This window comes from Podarcis muralis, chromosome 7, assembly GCF_964188315.1.
Source record: "Podarcis muralis chromosome 7, rPodMur119.hap1.1, whole genome shotgun sequence".
NCBI lineage: Eukaryota > Metazoa > Chordata > Lepidosauria > Squamata > Lacertidae > Podarcis > Podarcis muralis.
The window spans coordinates 16327269-16353060 of record NC_135661.1 but is presented as its reverse complement, the minus strand read 5'-3'; the positions used below and the strand labels follow the sequence as shown (position 1 = coordinate 16353060).

Genomic DNA, 25792 nt, shown 5'->3' with positions numbered 1-25792 from the left:
CTCCTCCCTCCCTTCGCTTTTCCTTTTGTGCCGTGTCTCTTAGGTAGTGAGCCCAAAGGCAGGGGTTGTCTTCTCACTGATCTCTGCATGCCACTGTATGAGTGGGGTAAAACACGTCATCATGAAATAATACATTTGTTAGCTAATTAAGGACAACCTCCTGCACATTCCGTTCCTTAAAAATCCTGCGGCTGGAGGTAGAAACAAACAATATTTCCCTTTCAACCCTCCTCCCCTGCCATGCTCCTGATTCATACAATTTGAGGCAGGGAGAGGCAATGTGGGACATATCTGGCTTGCCTCAGCTTCCCCTCTGGAAATGCTTTCATTCCTCTGCAGCCCAGAGCTACTGACACTCAGGTGAGTTACCGCATGGAAGCCGAGTGGGAATTCTCTGTGGGTTAGATATAGCCCACAGTCTAATGCTGCCTCTGGGCATCTTAACAGGGTCTAAAAAAAAAAAAAAGATGCAGAAAACATCTTCGGAGAATAATGTAGAATGAAAGCAGGGATATCCCAGAGGGAGCAGCTCCTGCTCAGACGCATAAGCTGTTCTTGTCTCGTAAAAGATGAATAGTGCCTGGCTGTAGCCGAGGCTGTAGGGATATAGGGATGTAGGGAAGGGATGTAACTCACCGGCAGCGGATCTGCCTTGAATCCCAAAGATCCTGAGTTCAATCCCCAGCATCTCAAGGTCAGACTGGGAGAGACAGGGAGAAGTTGAATCCCTCAAGAGATGCTGGTGGTCAAACACAAATGAGCAACATGGATCATCCGTCTGACTCATTATAAGGCAGCTCTCTGTGTTCCTAGGGTAAAATTGCACCCCAAAGAGCTATTTCTACATGCAGTGGGGCTGCTACTCAAGTCTGTATAGCAGAGGCAAGGGGCTGCCCAGGCATCTCTAGCTGGTCCTCAGGACTCCCCCAGAAGGACATGCCTTTCTCTTCCTTTGAACCATTCTTAAGAGTCCTTGCTTGCCTGGATAGAGGACGGAGAAAGGCATGTGGGCCTCTGTAGAATCATAGAACTGTAGAGCTGGAAGGGACTCTGGGGTCATCTAGTCCAACCCCCTGGAATGCAGGAATGTTTGGCGAACGTGGGGCTCCAACCCACGACCCTGAGGTTAGGAGTCTCGTGCTCTAACCACTGAGATAGCCTACTGTTCAAGGGTGAAATTTACAGCCATTGCTCTGCTTGCTATTGCTGCTTTCCTCATCTCTCTCTCACACACACACATGGTAAGTGGTCCAGAAGGGAACATGGCCGTTGGGCTGAAAGAGGTCCCCTATCTCTACCGTGTAGCCTCAAGAATCCTGGAATTGCAGAGTTGGAAGGGACCCAGAGAATCATCTAGTCCAACCGCCTGCAAATGCAGGAGCCACAGTTAAAGACACTCCATCCTCTAGTTCTGCTGCAACCAAAGGTGCAGAGCCAGCGCTAGACATTTTGCCACCTGAAGCCAAGGATGAGATGTATGGAAGCTAACTGGACATGTAGTTGCAACTTATTTCGACACTGGCAGTGGGATAGTATCTTCCACCCCACAAGGCTCGTTTGGGGTGTGTGGGGCAGGATATGCTGTGGAGGATATCCAGCTCTGTCCTCCCTTGGAAGGAAATTGTCGGTGAGGAGAATTTAGGAAGAACAGCTGGGGAACTTGCTGCTGTCACCCACCAAACACCTACCACCTGAGGCAGTCACTTCCCTTTGCCCAAGGGTAGAGCCGGCTCTGCAAATGTGTGCAATCCACCTTACTTTGCCTCTCGACCAGGCTGCATCCACACGGCAGTTTCTGACATTCTCCTGGCTTTCCCCCAGCTGTTCATTTCCACGTTATGTCTGAGCTTTCATACGATGCAACAGCCATTTCTGGAAATAGAACTCTCTATCCAGCACAACTTCCATGTGATTTGCTTCCACAAAAGAAATATATTTGCAACAAACACTCCTATGAGTGGCTCTCTGTTTCTGTGAGTGGTTTTCACATTGTGGCAAAGCTCAGATATCAGCCTGAGATTGTGGGAGGCTGCTGTCCATGGGTGGCACTGCTATCACCCATGGTCTGGAGTGCCTAAGATCCCTGCAAAATCTTTTTTGTAGCGCAGATGATGGGGTGAGAGGAAGACATGATAGGCAGAAGTCCTGCCATATCGCTTTCAGCTCCCTTAGACCAGTTGTAGGGAACCTTCTCCTGCTTTGTGGGCCAAATTTGACAGGTGGGTGGGGCTTCCCGCCTGCCAATCCCCTGATGTCACAATGATGTCAGGCGATGGGGCACTTTTCAGTCCCCAAGGTGGATCAGACATGGGGCTCGTGAGGGAGTTTCATGCAGGGAATCTCCTTGCACACGCAGGGCTAGAAGAAAACAGGATTGGGCTCTGCCTCTCCACCCCTGCCTGAGACAAACTGTCTGTCTCCATCCTGAGAAACAATGGCATTATTATTTCCCCTCTCATTTCTGCTCAAAACATGTACCTGTATGGCCGATGCTTACCTGCCAGTTGATGCCGCCTTCTTACGGGACATGGATTTCTGCAATTTTCTTGGCCGGTATTGAATTTTGAAAATTATAGTTCTCGGGGAATGAGATGCTGTGCACTGAACTGATAACAACTTGGTGTGAAAATGCACTTTCTGGCTGAAAGTGGGGGTGTATATTTTTGGATGGCAGCTGCCAGACCTTGAAGAATCCTTAGGGAACCAGCTCTTTGGGAAGAACACATAGGAGTGGAAAGAATCATACAATTGTCCAGCTGGAAGGGACCTCCAGGGGTCATCTGGTCCAACCCCACGGCTAAAGAATCTCTGGCAGCAGCCACAAACCTGTCTGTTCTGGTTTCTCTCAGTTTCTCAGAAACGGAAACGTTTGTCTCGAAGCTCGTCATAAAAGAAAAATGCAAATATGGGGGGGGGGGGAGAGGAGGAGAGAGGCCTTTCTGCGACTGACAGGCCTCGCCTCTGATCAGAGAAAACCCCTCTACCAGGGATTTCCGACCACAGTGCTTTGGGGGAGGGATGCTGAAGCGATGTATCCATTTGCTCCTGTCCATTCTGTTCTGTGTTGTTTGCTAGTTCTGCTTGCTTGGGAAACGCAGGGCATCAAAGCCCTTCTGCCTCTATGCCACATGCCTGCACATCCACTCCTGTCAACTCAGCTTTGCATTTTCGCCCCCGACCCCCGATAGCCTGCCCTAGTGACATTTGGTTCCAACTGAGAAGAGCACAAGCCAGGAGTGAGAGGGATCACAACTCGAGAGCCAGTGTGGTGTAGTGGTTAAGAGCGGTAGTCACGTAATCTGGGGAACCGGGTTCGCGTCTCCGCTCCTCCACATGCAGCTGCTGGGTGACCTTGGGCTAGTCACACTTCTTTGAAGTCTCTCAGCCCCACTCACCTCACAGAGTGTTTGTTGTGGGGGAGGAAGGGAAAGGAGATTGTTAGCCGCTTTGAGACTCCTGAAGAGGAGTGAAAGGCGGGATATCAAATCCAAACTCTTCTTCTTCTTCTTCTTCCTGGCACCTGAAATACAGTGGACACTCGGGTTGTGAACGTGATCCACACGGGATGCACATTTGCAACCCGCAGTGTTTGCAACATGCATGCGTCTGCGCATGCGTGGGTTGCAATTTGGCACTTCTGCACATGCGCAAAGCACAATTAAGTGCTCCTGCGCATGCGCAACCGCCGAAACCCAGAAGTAACCCTTGCCAAAGGGGCGGGGCGAGCCACCCATAGGGGTGGGGCCTCTGGAGTTTGCCTGCCTCCTCCCACTCAGCTGCCCTACAGCTGGGGGGGGGAGGCAGCGGGTGGACTGTTTGGGCAGCGCAGAGAAACGTGGCTCGGGTGCGCTGCAGGCCCCGCGGTGAATGCCGCATGGCATTTTGTCACCCCACTCAGTGGTGACACCTGGGGCAGCCTGCCCCCACCACACACCCCTTCACCCGCCCCTTGCCAGCCACGGATTGGTCTGCACCACCTAACAAGACTCGCAGGAATCTGTGACTGTCTGTACCTGACTTATTTGATGCTAGAGTCCCTCGGAATGCGCCCAATTTGGCTCAGGACTCAGCCAAATCTGGTGCACACCGCTCCTTTAAAGATGCCTAAATATAAAAGCACTCCTAGGCTGATTTATCTATGTGTTGCTCAGTTTCCTGATCCACAGACACCTGTCTCCAGTTTGCTACTTTTGTACAAATTTCCCACTAAGCGCATCTGAAGCATTAAGTGATTCCTCTTTAAGCATCCCCAAACTGTAAAGGCTGTCCTTGCCCAAGTACCCCTGCAGCACTCCGTCTGAAATTTGGCAGGATCCGTCCTCTCACGGGAGGCTAACAAGCATGCAGATACCATTCATTTCTGCCAAAAATGAAAGAGGCTACAGATGGCTTCCTTTAAAAATAATAATAAAATAGAAAAGGTTCCCATCACAAACTCCCTGGACCTATCTGCCTGCAATTTGGCAGGCTTCATCCACTCGTGCCGAGCAACTCTATCCGCAAGTGTCATCAAGTTCCGTCAAAAGGGAAATAGGTTATAGCCTCTCCCACCCAGCAATTTTTCATGTGATAATTAAAAAAAGAGGGAGGCACAAGCTTTCCTTTCATTTTTCTAAATTGGGATTTGGGTCCGAACCGAACTGGGAAACTTTCAAAGCGCTGAATCGGTGTCTGAGCCAAATCTAGTAGTTGGTGCGCACAACTCTGCCCAATTACAAGAAAATAAGATTTAGACACAATATTAGGAAAGACGCCCAGATGGCACACACTGTTTGACAGTGGAGCAGATGGTCTCACAAGGTGGTGAATTATCCTTCGCTGCAAGCAAAGGCTGGGTGGCCCACCTTTCAGGGCTGTTGTGGCAGGGGATTTCCTGCATCAGCGGGTCAGTGGTGGACTAGATTGGATGACCTCTGAAGCCTCTTCCAACTCTACTATTGTTATTTATTTATTAAATTAGTATACCGCCCTTCATCCATAGATCTCAGGGTAGTTTGCAACATGATAAAAAACACAAAATACATAATAAAAACAAGAACAAACAATCCAATACCCCACCCCCCCAAACAAAAACATTTAAAAGGGTATAGGCTGTTCATCAGCCAATGGTCTGGTTAAAGTTTTCACCTAGAGCCTAACAGTGTATTTTAACTACTCTATTCCGAACTTAAAAATGGAAAGTGTAATGCTGGTGGTCAACAAAAGAGGTTTGAAGATGCTCTCAATGTAAATCTAAAAAAAAATGTAGTATAAACAGCAACAACTGGGGAACACTGACCTGCAAGCACTCCAACTGGAGAACAACCTTGACCAAAGGTGTCATGGACTTTGAAGATGCTCAAACTCAGGACGAAAGGGAGGAAGAGGAAGGCACGTTTGGCAAACCCTCACTGTGATCAACTCCCATCTGGAAACCTATGTCCCCATTGTGGAAGGATACGTGGATCCAGAATTGGTCTCCACACTTACGGACTTACAGACTCACTGTTAAGACTTACGGACTCACTGTTAAAACTGGGTTCATGGAAGACAATTTTACTCAGCTATGAGGGATCGAAGAAGAAGAAGAAGAAGAGGAGGAGGAGGAGGAGGAGGAGGAGGAGGAAGAAGAAGAAGAAGAAGAAGAAGAAGAAGAAGAAGAAGGGGAGGAGGAGGAGGAGGAGGAGGAGGAGGAGGAGGAGGAAGAAGAAGAAGAAGAAGAAGAAGAAGAAGAAGAAGAAGAAGAAGAAGAAGAGGAGGAGGAGGAGGAGGAGGAGGAGGAGGAGGAGGAGTGTATAATGAAGGCACCAGCCAAAACTCAATGAATCATGCCTTCTATTTAACCCCCGTGCCCCACCCCAGAGATGGACATTTCTGCTGGTCCATCAGAACTCTTCATCAAAAATTAAAAGGTAGAGTTCTGGAGAAGCCTGGCCACAGCAACCTCCTGTGATAACTCATCAGAACAGGAGTGACTCACCTGCAGCCCTCTAAATTGCTTCTGAACCACAACTCCCATCAGCCCCTGCTAGTTTGGCCTATAGTCAGGTCTGATGGAACTTGTAGAATCATAGAACTGTAGAGCTGCAAGGGACCATGAGGATCATCTAGATTCTAGTCCAACCTTCTGCAATGCAGGAATCACATCGAAATAATCCCTGACAGGTGGCCATCCAACCTCTGCTTAGAAGCCTAGAATTACAGAATCTTAGAGGAACTTCTGGTTGCCCCCACCCCCTGGAAAACAGGCGTACCCATGAATACCAGGGACAAAATAACAGGAAATGTCATTGGTACCTTGCTCACATGTTTCCAAGAAGCCTCGGGGACCAGCCACAGGAGTAAGATGGACTCTGTTGACATTCACCCTTTCATGGAAAGTCTGCTTAGGTTCTGAGTAGCTCCTGAAACCTGCTGTGTCTGCACTTCCCGAGTCTGAGCAGAACCCAGAAATTGTTGGTTCAGCCTGGCTCCCTTCAGTCCCTGCTTAGACCTGCTCCCCATCCTGCCTCTGTCCTCCTCCCCTCCCTTCCTGGCAGCTGCTCTCTGCTCCAGACTTCCTCTCGGGCTAATTGATCCCAGCTCACACCCTACAGGATCGCTGTGGCAGTTCCTGCCAGGTGAATTCCATCACCATGACCCAAGCGGTTCAGGTTTACTGGCTACTGGCTGGACTCCCGATGTTAATAGCAAGAAAAACACTTAGCGTTCACATAACATGAAGCAGTCAAAGCGTTCAGCACACACATTAGCTCTACGGATCCTGCAACTAATCTGCAAGGAAGTGAAGTGCTATGATTTGCCCCCATGTTACAGATGGGGAAGCCCGAGGCTGCAAAAGCGTCCCAGAGTTCCAGAGGGTTAGACTAGATGGCCCCTTATGATCTCTTCCAACTCTACAATTCTATGGTTCTGTTATTCCAAGCCCAGAGAGCAGAAGCAGCACCCTCTCCTTTATGTCCCAAGCGCCAGCACCAGGGCAGTGACACATTCGTGCACCCCTTGCTTGCCTGATACATGTGGCCCCTAAAAGGTAAGGTAAAAGTAAAGGAATCCTGGACAGTTAAGTCCAGGCGACTATGGGGTTGCGGCGCTCATCTCGCTTTCAGGCTGAGGGAGCCGGCGTTTGTCCGCAGACAGCTTTCCGGGTCATGTGGCCAGCATGACTAAACTGCTTCTGGTGCAATGGAACACCGTGGTGGAAACCAGAGTGCACAGAAATGCTGTTTACCTTCCTGCCACAGCAGTACCTATTTATCTACTTGCACTGGCGTGCTTTTGAACTGCTAGGTTGATTCAAGGGGATTCGAACCGCCGACCTTCTGATCGGCAAGCCCAAGAGGCTCAGTGGTTTAGACCACAGCACCACCCACGTCCCTATGTGGCCCCTAGAAGGCTGCCAAAGAGGCTATTTGGCCCTCAGGCTGAAAAAGACTCTGCACCCCTGGCCTAGCTGGGTGGAGGAAGTAAACTGCAATCATACCGCTCTGCTTTCTCCTTGTTGGTTGGCTTAGAAAGCAACCCCAGAGGCCCCCAGGTGGTTTGCCCCTGACAGAACTATAATTCCCAGCATGCTTACCAAACTAGTTCCCAGGGTTCTTTAGTGATGTGTCTTAAATGTGCTTCAAATCTACAGTGTGTACATAGCCCATGCTGTTGAAGAGGGACTTTGTGAGTTTCAGTAAAAGCAGATCCACGTGAAAACACATCGAAGGCTCAGTTAGTACACATGGCTTCCCCTAAATAATCCTCGGAACTGTTGCTTGCTAAAGGTGCTGGGAATTGTAGCTCTATGTATGTGGGAACTACAATTCCCAGGATTCCCTGGAGGCATTTGCCTTGAGTTTCCTTAACTAGCTTCTTTTCTAACTCCCAGTATCACTACCGGCTTTTGCTTTCCATCCTTGCAGCTTACTTGATTGACCAGTTGCCGGTTGATTTGGGTTACGCATAATATGCTTATTTTTAATTTGCATTTGATTCTTCCAGCGCAGATGCCTTCAGTTCAAAATGACGGGTCGTATATATGCATATATATATTTTTAACAAATGAAATGCAGCCTCTAGAAAACTCCCTGCTTCTGATTTGCTTGTCAGAATCCGGTCTGGCTTACTGTAGCTGCTTGCTAGGTTACATCTGCAAGCAGATTGTGTGTGTGTGTGTGTGTGTGTGTGTGTGTGTGTGTGTGTGTGTGTTGAGACTACCTGGGGAAAATAAGCATTTCCTTGGATTCAACACCACAAAATGCTTTATTTGCATGTCCCCCCCCCCCCGAAAAAAAACCCTATTCAAAGTGTGATGCCTAAACAGCAACTTGCTTCCCGCAATGGCATCCAAAATGTCCCCACCCTCAATTAAACACCTTTTTTTAAAAAAAAAATTGCCATGAATTTAATTAATCAACTAATTGCGTTCATTAGCGCTGTCAGCCTTATCAGGATTATTGTGTGAGAGTTTGCGGCATTCCAACGGAAAATTACCTAGGCATTTTCCTCGGTGCAATTCGCAAATGAGCAGCGAGCATTTGGAGCCTTCTCCTTATACATATTACATGGAGGGTTCTGAAATTGGCTTGGGGAGGGGGGAGCTTTTCATCAGAAACCTGCAAATCTTCTCCCTCCCTCTCCCTTGTCAATATTGAAGAGGCTCAGCGGTAGATTGCATGCTTTGAATGCAGAAGGCTCTAGGTTCAATCCCAGACACCTCTTGTTTAAAGGATTGGGTTGCAAGGAGTGGGGAAAGCCTCTGTCTGAGATCCTGAAGAGCAGCTGCCAGTCAGAGTAAGCAATATTGGGTTGGATGAGCTAATGGTCTGACTCAATATAGGGCAGCTTGTCAGGAGGGCATGTCAAAGGTTTGAGGTTCAATCCCCAGATCAGGGAAGCAGGACTCTTTTCAGCCAGACAGCCTGTGAGTCAAACAGTTGGAGCTGGCATTAGGCAGCTACCAGTGTTGCTGTCCGTCGTGCACTGCATGCTTTGCATGTTTGCAACCCTGCCAGATAATTCAAATTGTATCCACCATCTCCCACCACCAAGTCATCACAGCACAACTTGCAACCCTGAAGAGCCACTTGAAGCTAGCCCGTTTCCCTCTTTCTTGGAGACCAATATAGAAAGTTGTCCCTGACCAAGGAGACCTTTCTCACGTCTAAAGATGGGCATACATTCGATTCACATTTATAGGCAAACTTGCCTTGTTCACACTTCCCGCACGCAAACTGAAAAACAGCCACCTTTCGAAATTCACACTTCTCCTAATTCTGCAGTTCACCTATCCGGCTGAGGAATGCGTACAAAAATGCAAAACACTGGGATGAAAATACATATATCTGTGAAAACGACTTCCAGAGATGCACTCAATCTGGGGAAATAGTTTTGCCAAAATGTGTATATTAGGAGAAACCTGCACAAAGTGCTGATTAGTTTTCACAAGGACTTTTTTTTTTTAAAGCAAATTGGTGTGGAAATGGGGAGAACTGAGTTTAAGATTGGAGAAATGAGAAACGCCAAAACTGATAGGTTCACACATCCCTGCTCATGTCAGACTGACGAAGCCCCTCTTCCCCACAAACTCACCCCTGATGGTGGATGCACGGTCCAGCCTAGCTCTGCCGTTGCTGTCGTGGAGTCCATCAGTGTTTCTGCAGGTGAACAGAAAAGAAACAGAAGTCAGAGGTCACCTTCTCAACCAGCCCAAGCTTAGAGTTGACCCCATTTGGTTTCTGACCCTAGAGCTAAGAACTTTAGCAGGTGGTGCTTCCCCCACCGGGCTGATGTTGCAGGAAAATGCATGCCAATCTTACCCAAACGACAGCAATGGGATTCCAGGTTACAATCCTAACTCTGCTTGCCTGGCAGTTAAATCCCACTGAATTGGATAGGACTCACTCCTGGGCAAACATTGGTTAGGATCGCACTGCTAAGTTTCCCACGGAGTTTTGCCATTCCCAACTTGTCAAGTTCTTCGCTTGAAATATATATCAGAATGAATAGTGATTGAAGTTCAGTGGAAGATCTTATTCCAGATGCTAGGTATCACTCACTCTGGAATATATTTATCATGGGGGAAATTAGGCATAATTTGAGATTTTGACAAGGACTAGAACCTCCAAATAAATACTTTTTACATAACTTGGCATTCCTTCATTATGTAACCAATAGAAGCTTCTTTTCCAAGCCTGGCAAATCTGGAACTACATTTGATATAATTATTATTATTTTTCATTTCATTCCTATACTGCTTTACAGGTCGAAGGAACAATCTCAAAGTGGTTGACAACACAATCGAACTTCAAATCAATCAATCCAGAATAAAGCATCATTGAAGAAAGTCAGATATAAAGTATATATTCAAAGCAACAAAATTAACAGGAAACAGAAACATTATCAGTATCGGTGTCTGTGTGTAGACACCAGCCTACTGTACAAATGGTAAAAGTTACATATCTTGCTTTGGCCAGTTTAGCCTCTGGCCCGTCCACCACAGGCAAGCAGCCCCCAACAGAGGGAGATGTGGTGGCGCTGTGGGTTAAACCACAGAGCCTAGGACTTGCTGATCAGAAGGTCGGCGGTTCGAATCCCCGCAACAGGGTGAGCTCCCGTTGCTCGGTCCCTGCTCCTGCCAACCTAGCAGTTCGAAAGCATGTCAAAGTGAAAGTAGATAAATAGGTACCGCTCCGGCGGGGAAGGTAAACGGCATTTCCGTGTGCTGCTCTGGTTCGCTTAGTCATGCTGGCCACATGACCTGGCAGCTGTACTCCGGCTCCCTCGGCCAATAAAGCGAGATGAGCACCGCAACCCCAGAGTCGGTCACGACTGGACCTAATGGTCAGGGGTCCCTTTACCTTTACCTTTACCCCTGCAGTCAGGGATGACCGTGTGGTGCCAGAAGCACTCGTCCTTTGCAACCGTGAGAATCATAGAGCTGGGACTCTCAGGCTCTGCTGTTTCCTCTCACCTCAGCAAAGACAGAGAGGGTGGCTGGAGGGGACGTCAGGGTGTGAGCCAGGAGAAGGCACTCGACCGCCTGCCCTCCTACGGCAGGACGAGAGAGCCAGGGATGCTGGGGAGGGGGGCTCCTTTTGTGCCGTTCCAGCCCACGTCTGTCTTTGCAGGCCGGCACGCTGTGCCTGGCATTTAAAGCAAATCCTCCTCGCCCGATGGGAATGGGCAGGCGCAGGCCTGGCTGCCATCCCGGCAGGAGTCTGTGCCACTCCCCCCCCCCGGCCCACTTAGCCAAGCCAGCCCGACCCGGCCTGCCCACGTCGATGGGCTTTTCATTAAAATGTCCGTGCCGCCATGGCTGGCCTCCCTCCAGGCCGAAGGAGACGCCAGGGCTGAATGCCACTCTGGCCCCCGAGGGACCAGGGCAGGCGTATCTTCGATAGTAAAAAGTCCAGCTTTCCAAGCAGGAGTAGTGGATTGGCTGCGGCGGGGGGGGGGGAGGGGGACATTGGCAAGGCATTAGCCTGCCCAGCGTGGGGAGAAACTGTGAGGCGTCTCCCAAGGCCCAAGTTGTTGTGGGCAGCATTCCCAGACGTGGGGCTGAGGTGGGGGCAGCTGCGGAGGCTGGGGGAATTCGGAAATCTTTTGTGCCTCCATAAAGGCAACCTCTTCTCCAACCGTCCATCCCCCCCCCCTCCCTTTATTCAGGTGGATTCTTCCTCCCTCCTTCTCTGGCTGAGGAATTCACCAGGGGTTTTCGGGTCCCCCCCTCCCCCGCAGCATCATTACCTCATTAAATAAGCGTCCCCATTGACATCAGGTCTACCCCCTCCCCACGAGCTATACTGAGTGGAATTAATTGCCCAGATAATTAAATGCTTCTTTTTTTCCCCTCCCCCTTTTTCCTTTTCGCAGGCCTCAAATCTTTCAAGTGCAAATGGCAGCCGTGCAGACACCAAAGTCTCCACGGCACACGACCTGCCACATCTCGCCACGCCAAGGCACCGGGTGCGAGGCAAGGCCACACACGGCAGAAGGGTGGCTTCGGGGCTGGGCCCTGGCGCTGCAGGTGCAGATCCATGGGGATCTGTTCTGCCAAAACGGCAGAGAGGAGAGTAAAGTACAGTGGTTAGAGCTAGGCTTGCCTAGTCCCACACTCCCATGATCCAGTCGAGGAAACCTCATGGACAATTCTTAGAAGGTGATGTTCATAAGAACATCATACACGCATGCAGGATCTGTTGAAGTCAGAATAGCGAAATCGCAGCTCAGAACTTAAAATCATATATATGACTGACACCCTTCTTTACAATGGTACCTCAAGTTACGGACGCTTCAGGTTACATACGATTCAGGTTACAGACTCTGCTAACCCAGAAATAGTACCTCAGGTTAAGAACTTTGCTTCAGGATGAGAACAGAAATCGCACAGCGGCCGTGCAGCGGCAGTGGGAGGCCCCATTAGCTAAAGTGGTACTTCAAGTTAAGAACAGTTTCAGGTTAAAAACAGACCTCCAGAACGAATTAAGTTCTTAACCTGAGGTACCACTGTACTTGCAAAAAAATTTGAAGCACTATGTACACTGTGTACTGTAAGCCGCCTAGAGTGGGCGGGTATAAATAATAAAATTATGACGATGGTGATGCCACTTTAAACAGTCGTGGTTTCCACGAAAGGATCCTGGCAGCTTTAGTTAACAAACAGTGCCGAGAGTTGTGAGAAGGCCCTTTCCCTCGTGGAACTACCACGTATCTGCAGGTGCTACTCATGAGTATCTGTGTGTGACCAAATTCTCTGAAAAGCTTGGTGAAATGAAAATGTTTTGAGTACGTTTCAAAATAGAATAATTGTAGGTGCCTGTCTACAATTCAATAGAAACAGCATTCCAAATTACTGGTGCCACTAAGCTATAAAGCTTTGGTTTGCATACAAAGTAGAGGAATATGTGAATAACTGTGGGAAAGTCAGGTCTGCTTCCTCAGATGATTACAATAATGTGGCCTGTGTTTAAGAGCCATGGTCCTAGACCATTGAGGGCTTTATGCCCTAATTTCATTAATTATTGCTATTAATGGCATATATAGCCCAACAAAGGACCGTATAGTTAAAGCCATGGTTTTCCCAGTACTGATGTATGGAAGTGAGAGCTGGACCACCAAGAAGGCTGATCGCCGAAGAATGGATGCTTTTGAATTATGGTGCTGGAGGAGACTCTTGAGAGTCCCATGGACTGCAAGAAGATCAAACCTATCCATTCTTAAGGAAATCAGGCCTGAGTGCTCACTGGAAGGACAGATCGTGAAGCTGAGGCTCCAATACTTTGGCCACCTCATGAGAAGAGAAGACTCCCTGGAAAAGACCCTGATGCTGGGAAAGATGGAGGGCACAAGGAGAAGGGGACAACAGAGGACGAGATGGTTGGACAGTGTTCTCAAAGCTACAAACATGAGTCTGACCAAACTGCGGGAGGCAGTGGAAGACAGGAGTGCCTGGCGTGCTCTGGTCCATGGGGTCACGAAGAGTCGGACACGACTAAACAACTAAACAACAACAGCCCACTTTTTCCTCCGAGGAGCTCAAAGTGGTCACATTTAATCCCCACAACAACCCTGTGAGGCAGATTGGGCAGAGAGTCAGTGACTGGCCTATGGTCACACCCAATGAGCTTTATGGCCGATCAGGGATTCGAACCCTGGTCTCCCAGGTCTTAGTCTGATGCTCTAACCACTATGCCACACTGGTTCTCACTAGCAGTCATATTGGCTTGGTGATGCTCTGGCAAGCAGTGAGGTGCTTTCAGCACCAAGGGTAATATGCTGATGTGGAGCTACAGCAGCCAAAAGCTCTGCTCAGTAAATGAGGACTCCGCCCAGGGTCTTTGAGTCCTGCAGGAAGTTCTGCAGGGTGTACAAGCACCGACCTTGACTGCTCAGCTCCAGACAGATCCTGCTTCCTGCTAGGAAGCTGCTCAGGGGGTCAAAACCTCATGAAGATGAGCCAGGGCTGGGAGACATCCTGCCATACCCTCTCCGCAATTATTTGCTCTTGGCCTTCTGCATTTCCCCAACAGCCAAGAGCACCAGATTTCGGTGTTTTAACTGACAGGCTGCAAAGCAGGCAACTGTTGCCAGCTCCGCATGGGCTTCTACCCAAGAAATGGCTGTCGAGGAGGACAAGCGAGAAGGAAAAGGAACTCCGTTTTGGGATGTTCTGGTGGCAAGAGTGTGCGTATCAACGGCACAGGGGAGCGCTAGCAGCACAGCAGCGGGTGTACAAGCATGCAAGTAAACAGGATGCCAAGCTTGGTGGTGCTTTTGTCTCATCCAGTGGGGCTCTTCACGGGTGCTTACTTTCCCCTACAGTGGTACCTCGGGTTAAGTACTTAATTCGTTCCGGAGGTCCTTTCTTAACCTGAAACTGTTCTTAACCTGAAGCACCACTTTAGCTAATGGGGCCTCCCGCTGCCGCCGCACCGCCGGAGCACGATTTCTGTTCTCATCCTGAAGCAAAGTTCTTAACCCAAGGTACTATTTCTGGATTAGCGAAGTCTGTAACCTGAAGCGTATGTAACCTGAAGTGTATGTAACCCGAGATACCACTGTATTTTTAAAAGGCATGCATGTATCCTTGCATGCGCACGCAGGTTGTGCTCAATCACATGTGCAATCCCAGTCATGTGCAGCAGAAAAACAACAGTGGGCAGTCAAATGCATGCTAGCATCTCTGCATCGCAAGGAGAATACACATGACAGTAGGATATTCCAAGGTAACTTTTTGATTAAGTTTGTATTTAACAGCAAATCTACCTCATTCGCATTCTCTAAAACACAGCCACCCTTCGAAGTCCGAATTTTGCCATGCAGTTCTCCAGCCAAGAAAGGTTTACAAAAATGCACACACTTAGGAGGAAAGGCTATATTTGGGGCTTTTTATGGTGACAGCAGTCACGAAATTAAAAGATGCCTGCTTCTTGGGAGAAAAGCAATGACAAACCTAAACAGCATCTTCAAAAGCAGAGACATCACCTTGCCAACAAAGGTCCGTATAGTCAAAGCTATGGTTTTCCCAGTAGTGATGTATGGAAGTGAGAGCTGGACCATCAAGAAGGCTGATTGCCGAAGAATTGATGCTTTTGAATTATGGTGCTGGAGGAGACTCTTGAGAGTCCCATGGACTGCAAGAAGATCAAACCTATCCATTCTTAAGGAAATCAGCCCTGAGTGCTCACTGGAAGGACAGATCCTGAAGCTGAGACTCCAATACTTTAGCCACCTCATGAGAAGAGAAGACTCCCTGGAAAAGACCCTGATGTTGGGAAAGATTGAGGGCTTGTAGGCTTGTATGTTTCCCCAGAACATGCAGTACAGGGTGATTGACATTTAATCCCACTGCATCAACCCTAAAATGAGGCGGGGCGGGGGCGGGCTCTGTATGAGTAGGAGAAAAACCCTACAGCAGCGGTTCTCAACCTGTGGGTTCCCAGATGTTGTTGGACTACAACTCCCATCATCCCTGAGCTCTGGCCTTGCTAGCTAGGGGTGATGAGAGTTGTAGTTCAACAACATCTGGGGACCCACAGGTTGAGAAAGGCTGCCCTACAGGAAGGTTTGCATCCCAACTCCTGCCAGAGGTACAGATTTTTGCGGTCTAGCCTGCTCTGCTCTGATTCCTCAGAGCCAGCCGCAGAACGGAGAACAGCTGTGCTAGCAGCTAAAGCAGGCAAACTGACCTAAATCTCCACTGAATGAGCCCAGACTGGCCTAGTATCAGAGCAGGGAAAGCAAAGAAGTCCTTCCAAAACCCCGAGCATCCAAGGAGGATTTGAAGAACACAAAGAGAGCCCTGTTAGATCAGGCCAGTGGCCCATCTAGTAATTATCAAGAGTTTGGGAATATGTTCCAGCCAGCCAGAGAGACCCAAGGTGGGTGTCTTCTAGCAAGGTCAATGAGGAGTGTTACCTGGGGAGAGAGGGTGTGGCTGGGGAGGGGTGTGTGACCTGAGAGAGTCCCAAGGGCCAAGTGGCGAGGCCTGGAAGGCCACGTTTGGCACCCAGGGCTAAGGTTGCCTACCATTATCCTAGAGTGATGCTGCTGATTACTGTGGACCAGTCTTCCCCAACCTGGCGCCCTCCCAATGTTCTGGATGACAACCCCCACCCCATCAGTATAATAATAATAATAATAATAATAATAATAATAATAATAATAATTTATTATTTATTATTTATTATTTATTATTTATTATTTATTATTTATTATTTATTATTTATTATTTATTATTTATTATTTATTATTTATTATTTATTATTTATTATTTATTATTTATTATTTATTATTTATTATTTATTATTTATTATTTATTATTTATTATTTGTACCCCACCCATCTGGCTGGGCTTCCCCAGCCACTCTGGGCAGCTTCCAACAAAGATCAAAAATACATTAAATGTCACACATTAAAAACTTCCCTGAACAGATGTCTTCTAAATGTTAGGTAGCTGTTTATCTCTTTGACATCTGATGGGAGGGTGTTCCACAGGGCGGGATCCACTACCGAGAAGGCCCTTTGCCTGGTTCCCTGTAACATCACTTCTTGCAGGGAGGGAACCACCACAAGGCCCTCGGCGCTGGACCTCAGCGTCCGGGCAGAACAATGAGGGTGGAGACACCCCTAGATTGTTCTAGATTGAAGCCAGCTGGATAAAAGAGGCTGCTATAGACAAGCATGAATGAGCTGGATGGACCAATGAATTTGCAGAGTTGTAGAGTTGGAAGCCTGTTGCCTTTATCCATGTAGTTTAAGGTACGTATAGTTAAAGCCATGGTTTTCCCAGTAGTGATGTATGGAAGTGAGAGCTGGACCATCAAGAAGGCTGATCGCCGAAGAATTGATGCTTTTGAATTATGGTGCTGGAGGAGACTCTTGAGAGTCCCATGGACTGCAAGGAGATCAAACCTATCCATTCTTAAGGAAATTAGCCCTGAGTGCTCACTGGAAGGACAGATTGTGAAGTTGAGGCTCCAATACTTTGGCCACCTCATGAGAAGAGAAGACTCCCTGGAAAAGACCCTGATGTTGGGAAAGATGGAGGGCACAAGGAGAAGGGGACAACAGAGGACAAGATGGTTGGATAGTGTTCTCGAAGCTACAAACATGAGCCTGGCCAAACTGCAGGAGGCGGTGGAAGACAGGAGTGCCTTGCGTGCTCTGGTCCATGGGGTCACGAAGAGTCAGACACGACTAAACGACTAAACAACAACAACAGAGTTGGAAGGGACCCCAAGGGTCATCTAGTCCAAGTCCCTGAAATGCAGGAATATGTCTGTATGGGGACTGAACCCATGACTCTGGCGTTATCAACGCTACACTCTAATCAACTGAGATAACTGGGGATCTGACTTTTCAGCTCCCTATGTCCCTGGCTCCAACCCCACAGAGTGTGCATTCTTACCCTGCTTTCCCCTCTCCTTTCTCTGTCTCCCAGTGGTCTGACTCGGTTTAAGGCAGCTTCCTTTGCAAAAGTCCTTTTCCAAGCAAGGTGATCAGGAGGGGTGATAGCATAAGCAAGCCAAATTCATTGATTTCGGTGGCTGGGACATAAGAATACAGGGGAAACGGTAAAAGAACAACTGCAACACATTGATTTGCATCAAGCAGCCTTGTTGCAAGACACCGTAGAGATGCACATGCTTTGCATACATTCCTTAGTGGAAGATCACATGCATGCCATGCATATTAGTTCATATGAGTTTGCCATTCATAAGAACGCAAGGAGAATTCTGCTGGATCCATCTAGCGCAGCATCTTGTCTAAAGGCACTCACCGCAGCTTGGTTCCCATGCCCATATGTTTCATTCAGAAGGTGTGTATCTTAGTGATACTCCCTTAATCCAGCATTGTTGCTGGAGACTCAAGGGCCTTTGATGCCTTTTAATAGCTCTTCCTGGGTCGCTCATCTCCCAGGCATTGGTAGCCTCAAGCTGGAATGTGTGCAAAAGAGAACGACCGAGATGATCAAGGGTCTGCAAACCAAGCCTTATGAGGAATGGTTGAGGGAGTTAGGCATGCTTAGCCTTTTAGAAGAGAAGGCTGAGAGGTGATATGATAACCATCTTCCAATATATGAATGGGAGATGGAGCAAGATTCTTTTCTGCTGCTTCAGAGGGTAGGACCCAAGCCAGTGGATTCAAATTATGAGAAAGGTGCCGCTGATTGTACTCACTCCAAAATCACAATGTGCAACCCTGGCAACCCTCGGTCTAAATTAATTATTTGTCGTATAGGAAAGGATTTCCTTTCATCTGTCCTAAATCTACTGCTCATTCATTTCACTGAATGCCTGAGTTATAGTACGTCAAGGGAGGGGAAAAAACCTTCTACTTTCTCCACACCATGCAGAAGTATATATATTTCAGTGACACAGGCACCCTTGCCATCTCTGAAAGCCTTTTGATGTATTGCAAATTAAAAGCATCGCCTGCCTCTTGAACTTGAAACAGGGCTATGTAGAAATCTTAAATAACAAAACTGGGTCTCTTCTACATACCTCAAGGTGAAACCTCACCCCCCCTTTTTTTAGTATAACATGGCTTGATTGAAACACCTGTGCATCATGCAAGGGGTTAGGAATACCTGACAAGCAGAGGGTCAGGTAACATGAGCAGAATCTGACCCTGCGACACACACACACACACACACACACGCGCGCGCACACACACACACACACACTCTCTGCAACTTTAACCCACTTGAGAGAAAATGCTTAGCAATGCATGAGCTGCATTTAATGCAGGCTTGGAAGCTGGGTAGAGAGTAGGGATGGGCAAAAGATTTGAAGGCATCCAGAATTGGGAACTGAAGCAAGATCTCTCCGAAGCAACCCAAAGTGAAGCAAGGATTCCAAGGAGCTTAAGGGTGCGTCTGTGATCTGGATGTAGATCAAAGAAATGTTAGAAAGTGTTAGAAACAGTGTTAGAAACCCAGATATATAAGCTAGGCGCCAACTGGCTCCTCAAACCACAGCTGCCAAAACGGAATGCCTAGTTGCCCCTTTTTAGGGCCAGATGGCAGGAAAGTCACGTTTTTTCAATACGACTTTTTGGTTCCTGGAATTCATTCTGATTGTGCAGATAAAATATCACGAATAGAATTCTACAGTGTGTATTGTTAGTGTGTGAAAACAGGAAAGACAAAAGAAAAAGAAGAGAAGAAGAGTTTGGATTCGGTATCCCGCTTTATCACTACCCGAAGGAGTCTCAAAGTGGCTAACATTCTCCTTTCCCTTCCTCCCCCACAACAAACACTCTGTGAGGGGCTGAGAGACTTCAAAGAAGTGTGACTGGCCCAAGGTCACCCAGCAGCTGGATGTGGAGGAGTGGAGACACGAACCCAGTTCACTAGATTACAAGTCTACCCTCTTAACCACTACACCACACTGGATCTCCAGGTATGCACCTCCAGATGGTGGAGACATCAGGCACTATCCTGGCACCCAGGTATCTTCACTTGGTTGCACCTGGCCCCCGGTGAATTTTGAACGCTGGAAAGGAAGCATGTTAACGAATTTGCCTGAACCATGTGGCCTCTATATCCATGGACAGGAGGCAGGGAAATGATTGCAAGCCTCACTCCCAATGTCTGTGAGCATTGCTACATATGCTCAATCTACAACCATCTTGATGTTGAGCAGAGAATATCCAAAGGCAGCTTCTACTTGTTTTGCGTGAATGCCAGTAGAATTATCTATGCGGTCAAACATCCGAATAAAGATGGATCTCCAGTCATGCGAGGTGTTCTACTTGCATTCAGATGAACATTAAATAGATCTCCCCTGCAGACCTTCTCCGCTCAACACGGGGTTGGTTAGAACTGAGGAAGGCTCTGATTTCCATCCCAAACATGAGATGAATGCATGGACATTAGCAATTGCTGCTTCCATTTCCATTTTGGGGGTGTCAGAATTTTCCAACATTCCTAGGAATAAACTACGGTGGGTGATGTGTGCAAGATTGTCACAGGCTAGAGCTAGGCAGATCCACCTCTCTCTAGTGCCCTAAGGAACGAGCTCGCTTCTGCGAAAGAAGTGCTCTTGTAGATGAGGCTGGAGGAAGGAGAACCATTGCAGAAAAGCAGATTCCGCCCACTGAATTCCCCACTGCCATCAGGAAGAGCCAGATCTGCCTTGTGTCAAGGAAGCCCAGTCCAAAACTTTCACCAATAGAGGGGTGAACGAGAGGCTGTTTCCAAACACGCAACGGCATGAATCATCCACATTTCCGAATCCCTGCGCTAAAAGAAATGTGCAGCGTAAGGAGACAGAATGCAGCGCCGGGAGCATATTCAGTGCTGAACAAAAGCATTAGGTGGGGAGGCTGGAGCGCAGAGGCAAATGTTCCCAACCCCGCTGAGGGCGAGCACAGTGAGTCTTGGCTTTGCACATGATCTTCGGCAAGGAGATTCCCGCTTCCAAAGTTGCACATCTCTCTCCCCCCCAAATATGCCCAAATATGGTGTGACGTGCTTGATCTCCAGCTCTGTCCAAAAACAAAGGACCCTGAAACAGACAGCACTGGCAAGCCGGCTAGATTCGAGAAGGGTGTCCAAATCCCAGGATTTTCACTCAGCACAGTCTCCTCCAGTATTTTCATTTATTCTTATAAGGCAACTGCAACTAGGAATATCCAGTCTTTGCATCCCTCCGACCATGGCAGCAAACCTTCCAGATCAAACAGAACACGACAAAACAATGGGCATGCAGCAGACTGCGACAGTTTATATAAGAAGAGCCTGCCTGGTTCAGGGCAAAGGGCAATCCAGCTCAGACTCCCATTTCCCACTGCATCAGGCAATGATGATGTTGATATCTTACTTATCATTTGCCATAAGGTCCCAGGGAGGAGGACCATATAAAAATGCAACAGGTTGCTTCCGATGTTAGCTCTGCTTGAAGTTGATGGGCATGGCATACAGGTCAGTTCATTTCAACGGGTCTACTCTGAGTAAGTCCAAGTTGGCTACAACCCATGATTAACATCTGTTAAAGCAATTTGCAATCAGAAGATGGGTCCTAAAGATGTACATATAGAATCAGTGAATCATAGACCTGTACAGTGGTACCTCGGGTTAAGTACTTAATTCGTTCCAGAGGTCCGTTCTTAACCTGAAACTGTTCTTAACCTGAAGCACCACTTTAGCTAATGGGGCCTCCTGCTGCCGCCACGCCGCCATAGCACGATTTCTGTTCTCATCCTGAAACAAAGTTCTTAACCTGAGGTACTATTTCTGGGTTAGCAGAGTCTGTAACCTGAAGCGTATGTAATCTGAGGTACCATTGTGTAGTTTGGATGGACCCCAAGGATCATCTGGTCCAAACCCCTGCAATTTAGGAATCACAGCTAAAAAATCCCTGACAGAGGAACATCCAACTTATCTTTAGAAACCTCCAAAGAAAGCTCTTCTGATGTTTAGTTGGGATCACTCTTCTTGTAATTTGAATCCATTGGCTTGGGTCCTACCCTCTAGAGCAGAAGAGAGAAAAAATTTTGCTCCATCTTTCAGACGTGTGTGTGTGTGTGTGTGTGTGTGTGTGTGTGTGTTAAAGGTCAGAGTAAAGAGGTATCTTCAGCATAAGACAAACACTATATGATAAGGTACTGGACTCACCTCTCTGAGGAGGGTATCCCACAGTTTAAGGGCTGCCAGAGAGACTGACCTCTCCCAGCCCACAACTTCCTCCAAACTTCCAAGGGCAGCGGAACTACCAAGAAGCCTCCTCAGATGCATCTTGGTATCACACAAGCCTGGAATGAAGGCAAGGGTCCTCAATTGTCCACAAAATCTGGATTTTTTGACCTCTGTAATCTACAAAGTGATGAAAGGGTTGTCCTCCATCCGGCAGTCTTGTCCCCATCGACGTTGCAAACCCCCCAGAATTGATACTTTGGGGCACCTGAAAAAACAAGCACTTGGGGTCTTCAAGCCAACAGGGGGCTCAGTACACACAAACACTCTGCCCCCCTGCAAGGGACAAGACAAAGTGATGAGTTCTAGAGATGAGTTCTGAGGTCACGTTCCAGGAGTCTGTCATTGTGGAGAGTCCTTCTCCCATACTCTTATCCCAACAAAGGCCAACAGAGTAATCTCCATCCTCCAGCAGAAGCCCTCAGCCAAAAAGAAAGGTCCTTCGGCTGCTTAATAGAGTCCTTTATAGAGTCTTTTACAGGGAGGGCGGGTAACATAATCCCAGCCTCAACATTTCTTTTGACTGTTCTGCGAGGTTTCAGCTGTGATTCAACTGTTGGCAAAGTCCCACGACTCATAAAACACACACAGAGAGAGCCCAGCACTGCAGAAGAAGCCCCAGGGTATAGCAATGAACTCAGTCAAAGGCCACGTAACCAGGCTGATCTGGGGGATGGCAGGGGGGCTCAGCTGCAGATCCACACTGCTTGGATGACGAGGGGTGGGGAGTGGAGAGATGCCCCACTCCAAGGTTCCCCACAGCCCATGCTGTTCTGCCCAGAAGAAAACTGATGGCCACATTGCTGCTCTCACTATCGGAGAGAGCTGACATCTCTGAAGGGGAGACACTATTTTAATAGGATGCAGGGCACTTCCAATGGGGGCAGGGACAGAAGAACACCAGAAGAGCCTGCTGGATCAGGCCAATGGCCCACCTAGTCTGGCACCCTGTTCTGCCAGTCGGATGGACTCCTTTTCTAACATGTGTTCATTAGGAACATCTGCAGATCAGCAAGAGAGCTGGAGCACTGCATGCAGAACAGCTCAAGTGCAACCCCCAACATAGGAAGCTGTTTTTTGTGGAGTCAAATTACTGGTCCATCTACCTCAGTATTGTCTACACTGACTGGCAGCAGCTCATGAAGATGCTTCCAGCAGAAACGCTTCCCAGCCCTACATGGAGATTGACCCTGGGACCTTCTGCATGAAAAGTAGATTCTTTCCCCCCTAAAGGTAAAGGTAAAGGGACCCCTGACCGTTAGGTCCAGTCATGGCCGACTCTGGGGTTGCGGTGCTCATCTCGCTTTACTGGCTGAGGGAGCCGGCGTACAGCTTCCGGGTCATGTGGCCAGCATGACAAAGCCGCTTCTGGCGAACCAGAGCAGCGCACGGAAATGCCGTTTACCTTCCCACCGGAGCAGTACCTATTTATTTACTTGCACTTTGACATGCTTTCGAACTGCTAGGTTGGCAGGAGCAGGGACCGAGCAACGGGAACTCACCCTGTTGCGGGGATTCAAACCGCCAACCTTCTGATCAGCAAGTCCTAGGCTCTGTGGTTTAACCCACAGCACCACCCGCGTCCCCCTTAGCCTTTCCTAATACCTGGGCATCTCCAGGTAAGGCCAAGAGTGCCCCCTGCCTGCCTGCCATTATCATAAATACATGACCTGCTGTGCTGTATTTAGAGAGCAAATTCTACAGGTACTTCACCACTGCAAAAGTCTTTTTAAGCCATTCTGATAACTATGGTATTTAGGCATGTCTGTTTGTAGTAAGTGCAGTTTTCATTTTTAAATCAGGTTATTTAATTCTTTTTAAAGGCGTGTGAGAGGGGAGGGTGAAGGAGAGAGAGAGAGAGAGGCTGGCTATAATTGATTTTTTTTAATTAAAAATCCAATTTAAAGTTTAAGCAAATCTTTCCTGTAATTATTGCTCGAAGCATCCAAAGTGTTTTTGCCCTGGATTCAGGCTTGCTGGTGTCCTCATTTGCCAGAGCACTTCAAGGTCAATATCAATCACACATTTAATGCACAAATAGAAATTGTTATTAATAATGTTGATCATCACCCTAATCACAGCCACCACCATCTACCAGGGTATCTAACGTACTGAAACAGGGATGGGGAACCTCAGCTCCAGCAGCCAAATGCGGCCCTCCAGGCCTCTCTATGTGGCCCTCAGGCCTTGCCAGCCACACACCCTTCTCCCAAGGCCACACCCCTCACCAGTCCTCCTTTCTTGCTTTTCCCTGGCTGGAGTGGGTCCTTGAACTCTGACAATTCTTCTTGCTTGCCTGGAGGGAGGATAGAGAGGCGGCTGTCAGGGTTTGCAGAGCCTCGCCTACTATACAGTTGTTAAAATTCACACCCACTTTTCCTTCTAGTCCTGCCAACCCCTGGCAGGTGGCCCCTGGAAGGCTGCCCAGATGAGAATCTGGCCGTCAGACTAAATAAGCTCTCCCCACCCTGTACCAAAAGGCCACCTCTCGCAGTGCCCATTCAGTCTCTTCTTGGAAAGTCTCTTCAGGAAAGTGAATCGCCCAGGCTGCTTGGCTGATCTTATCACTTCGAACATTCTGACACAGCTTAGCCCAGATCTGTCTTCCTTGTCCTACCTTTGGTGGATAAAAAACAACAACGATTCCTCCTCTCCTTTCTGACATGCTTTTAAATATTTGAAAGGGGAGCGAGGAGGGGGAAAGAAGTCAATGTGCTTTGTATTCTCGATTTGGCAGCCCCAGACCTGTCTGCTTTCCCTCACAAAACTCACCTGGGATCTTCCGCCACTATTTGATGGGATGCTGGCAGATGCCACTGAGGACCTTGGCTGCAGAATGGACTTTCAACAGGGGCTGAACAATAAGGGCTCTTCTAAGCTTGCAATTGAACCATAAAGAAGGCTGATTGCCGAAGAATTGATGCTTTTGAATTATGGTGCTGGAGGAGACTCTTGAGAGTCCCATGGACTGCAAGAAGATCAAACCTATCCATTCTTATGGAAATCAGCCCTGAGTGCTCACTGGAAGGACAGATCCTGAAGCTGAGGCTACAATACTTTGGCCACCTCATGAGAAGAGAAGACTCCCTGGAAAAGACCCTGATGTTGGGAAAGATGGAGGGCACAAGGAGAAGGGGACGACAGAGGTCGAGATGGTTGGACAGTGTTCTCAAAGCTACCAGCATAAATTTGACCAAATTGCGGGAGGCAGTGGAAGACAGGAGTGTCTGGCGTGCTCTGGTCCATGGGGTCACGAAGTGTTGGACACGACTATACGACTAAACAACAACAACTACTACAAGGTTGCAATCCTGAACACGATAGGACTTACGTCTGAGTAAGCATGCAGTACGATTGTGATGTAGTTCAGCGGTAGAGCAGCTGGCTTGGATTCAGAAGGTCCTAGGTTAAAGCCTTGGTTTCACCAGGCTGGGGGAGTTGCAGCCTGAAGGCAGTGTGCTTTAGTGGTCAGTGCGTTGAAGACCAAGATTTCAGTCCCCACTCAGCTATAAAGCTCACTGTTTTTCCACTGTATTATTATTATTATTATTATTATTATTATTATTATTATTAACAACAACACTGGTATATACCACTCTTCATCCATAGATCCCTGGGCAGCTCACAGCATAAAAATAAAAGATAAAAATACAAAACAAAAACCGCCCCTCCCATAAACACATTAAAAGGATCATAGAATCAAAGAACTGTAGAGCCAGAAGGGACCGCGAGGGTCATCTAGTCCAACCCCCTGCAATGCAGAAATCTTTTGCCCAACATGGGGCTCAAGCCTATAAGCCTGACATTAAGAGTCTCATGCTCTACTAATTTAGCTATCTGTCAGGGACTGTACTGAGGAGAACAGCACTGAGGAGGAATGGTGGGAGCCTCCCTATCCCTCTGCTCCTGCTCTTCTGAATCTCCTGAATCTTCTCAGGAGCAGGAGGACAGTATAGATTTGAAACAGTGGCTTAAAGAGGGGCATAGTTCAGAAGGCAGAAGCTGGGAGATACTGGATAGGGAACTCCTAAGAGAGGAAACACTGGAAGAGAGAGGGTTAACAGATTCACAGTCATTGGACAGCATTCCTCCACCCTCCCCAAGGTCAAGAAGAGCTCAGAAAGT

General features: G+C 48.1%; 1 protein-coding gene across 15 annotated transcripts in view; it reads right to left on the bottom strand.

The window, feature by feature from the left end:
• Positions 1–25792, bottom strand: part of EPHB2 (EPH receptor B2) — a 116384-nt gene that overhangs the window by 79768 nt on the left and 10824 nt on the right. For all 15 annotated transcript variants that reach the window (XR_013393573.1, XR_013393574.1, XM_077931305.1 and 12 more), the window contains exon 2: positions 9559–9623. Coding sequence is in view for 13 of the 15 variants with exons in the window: in XM_077931305.1 (XP_077787431.1) it covers positions 9559–9623 (65 nt within the window). In the remaining 2 variants the exon portion in view is untranslated. The remainder of the gene's footprint in view (positions 1–9558; positions 9624–25792) is intronic.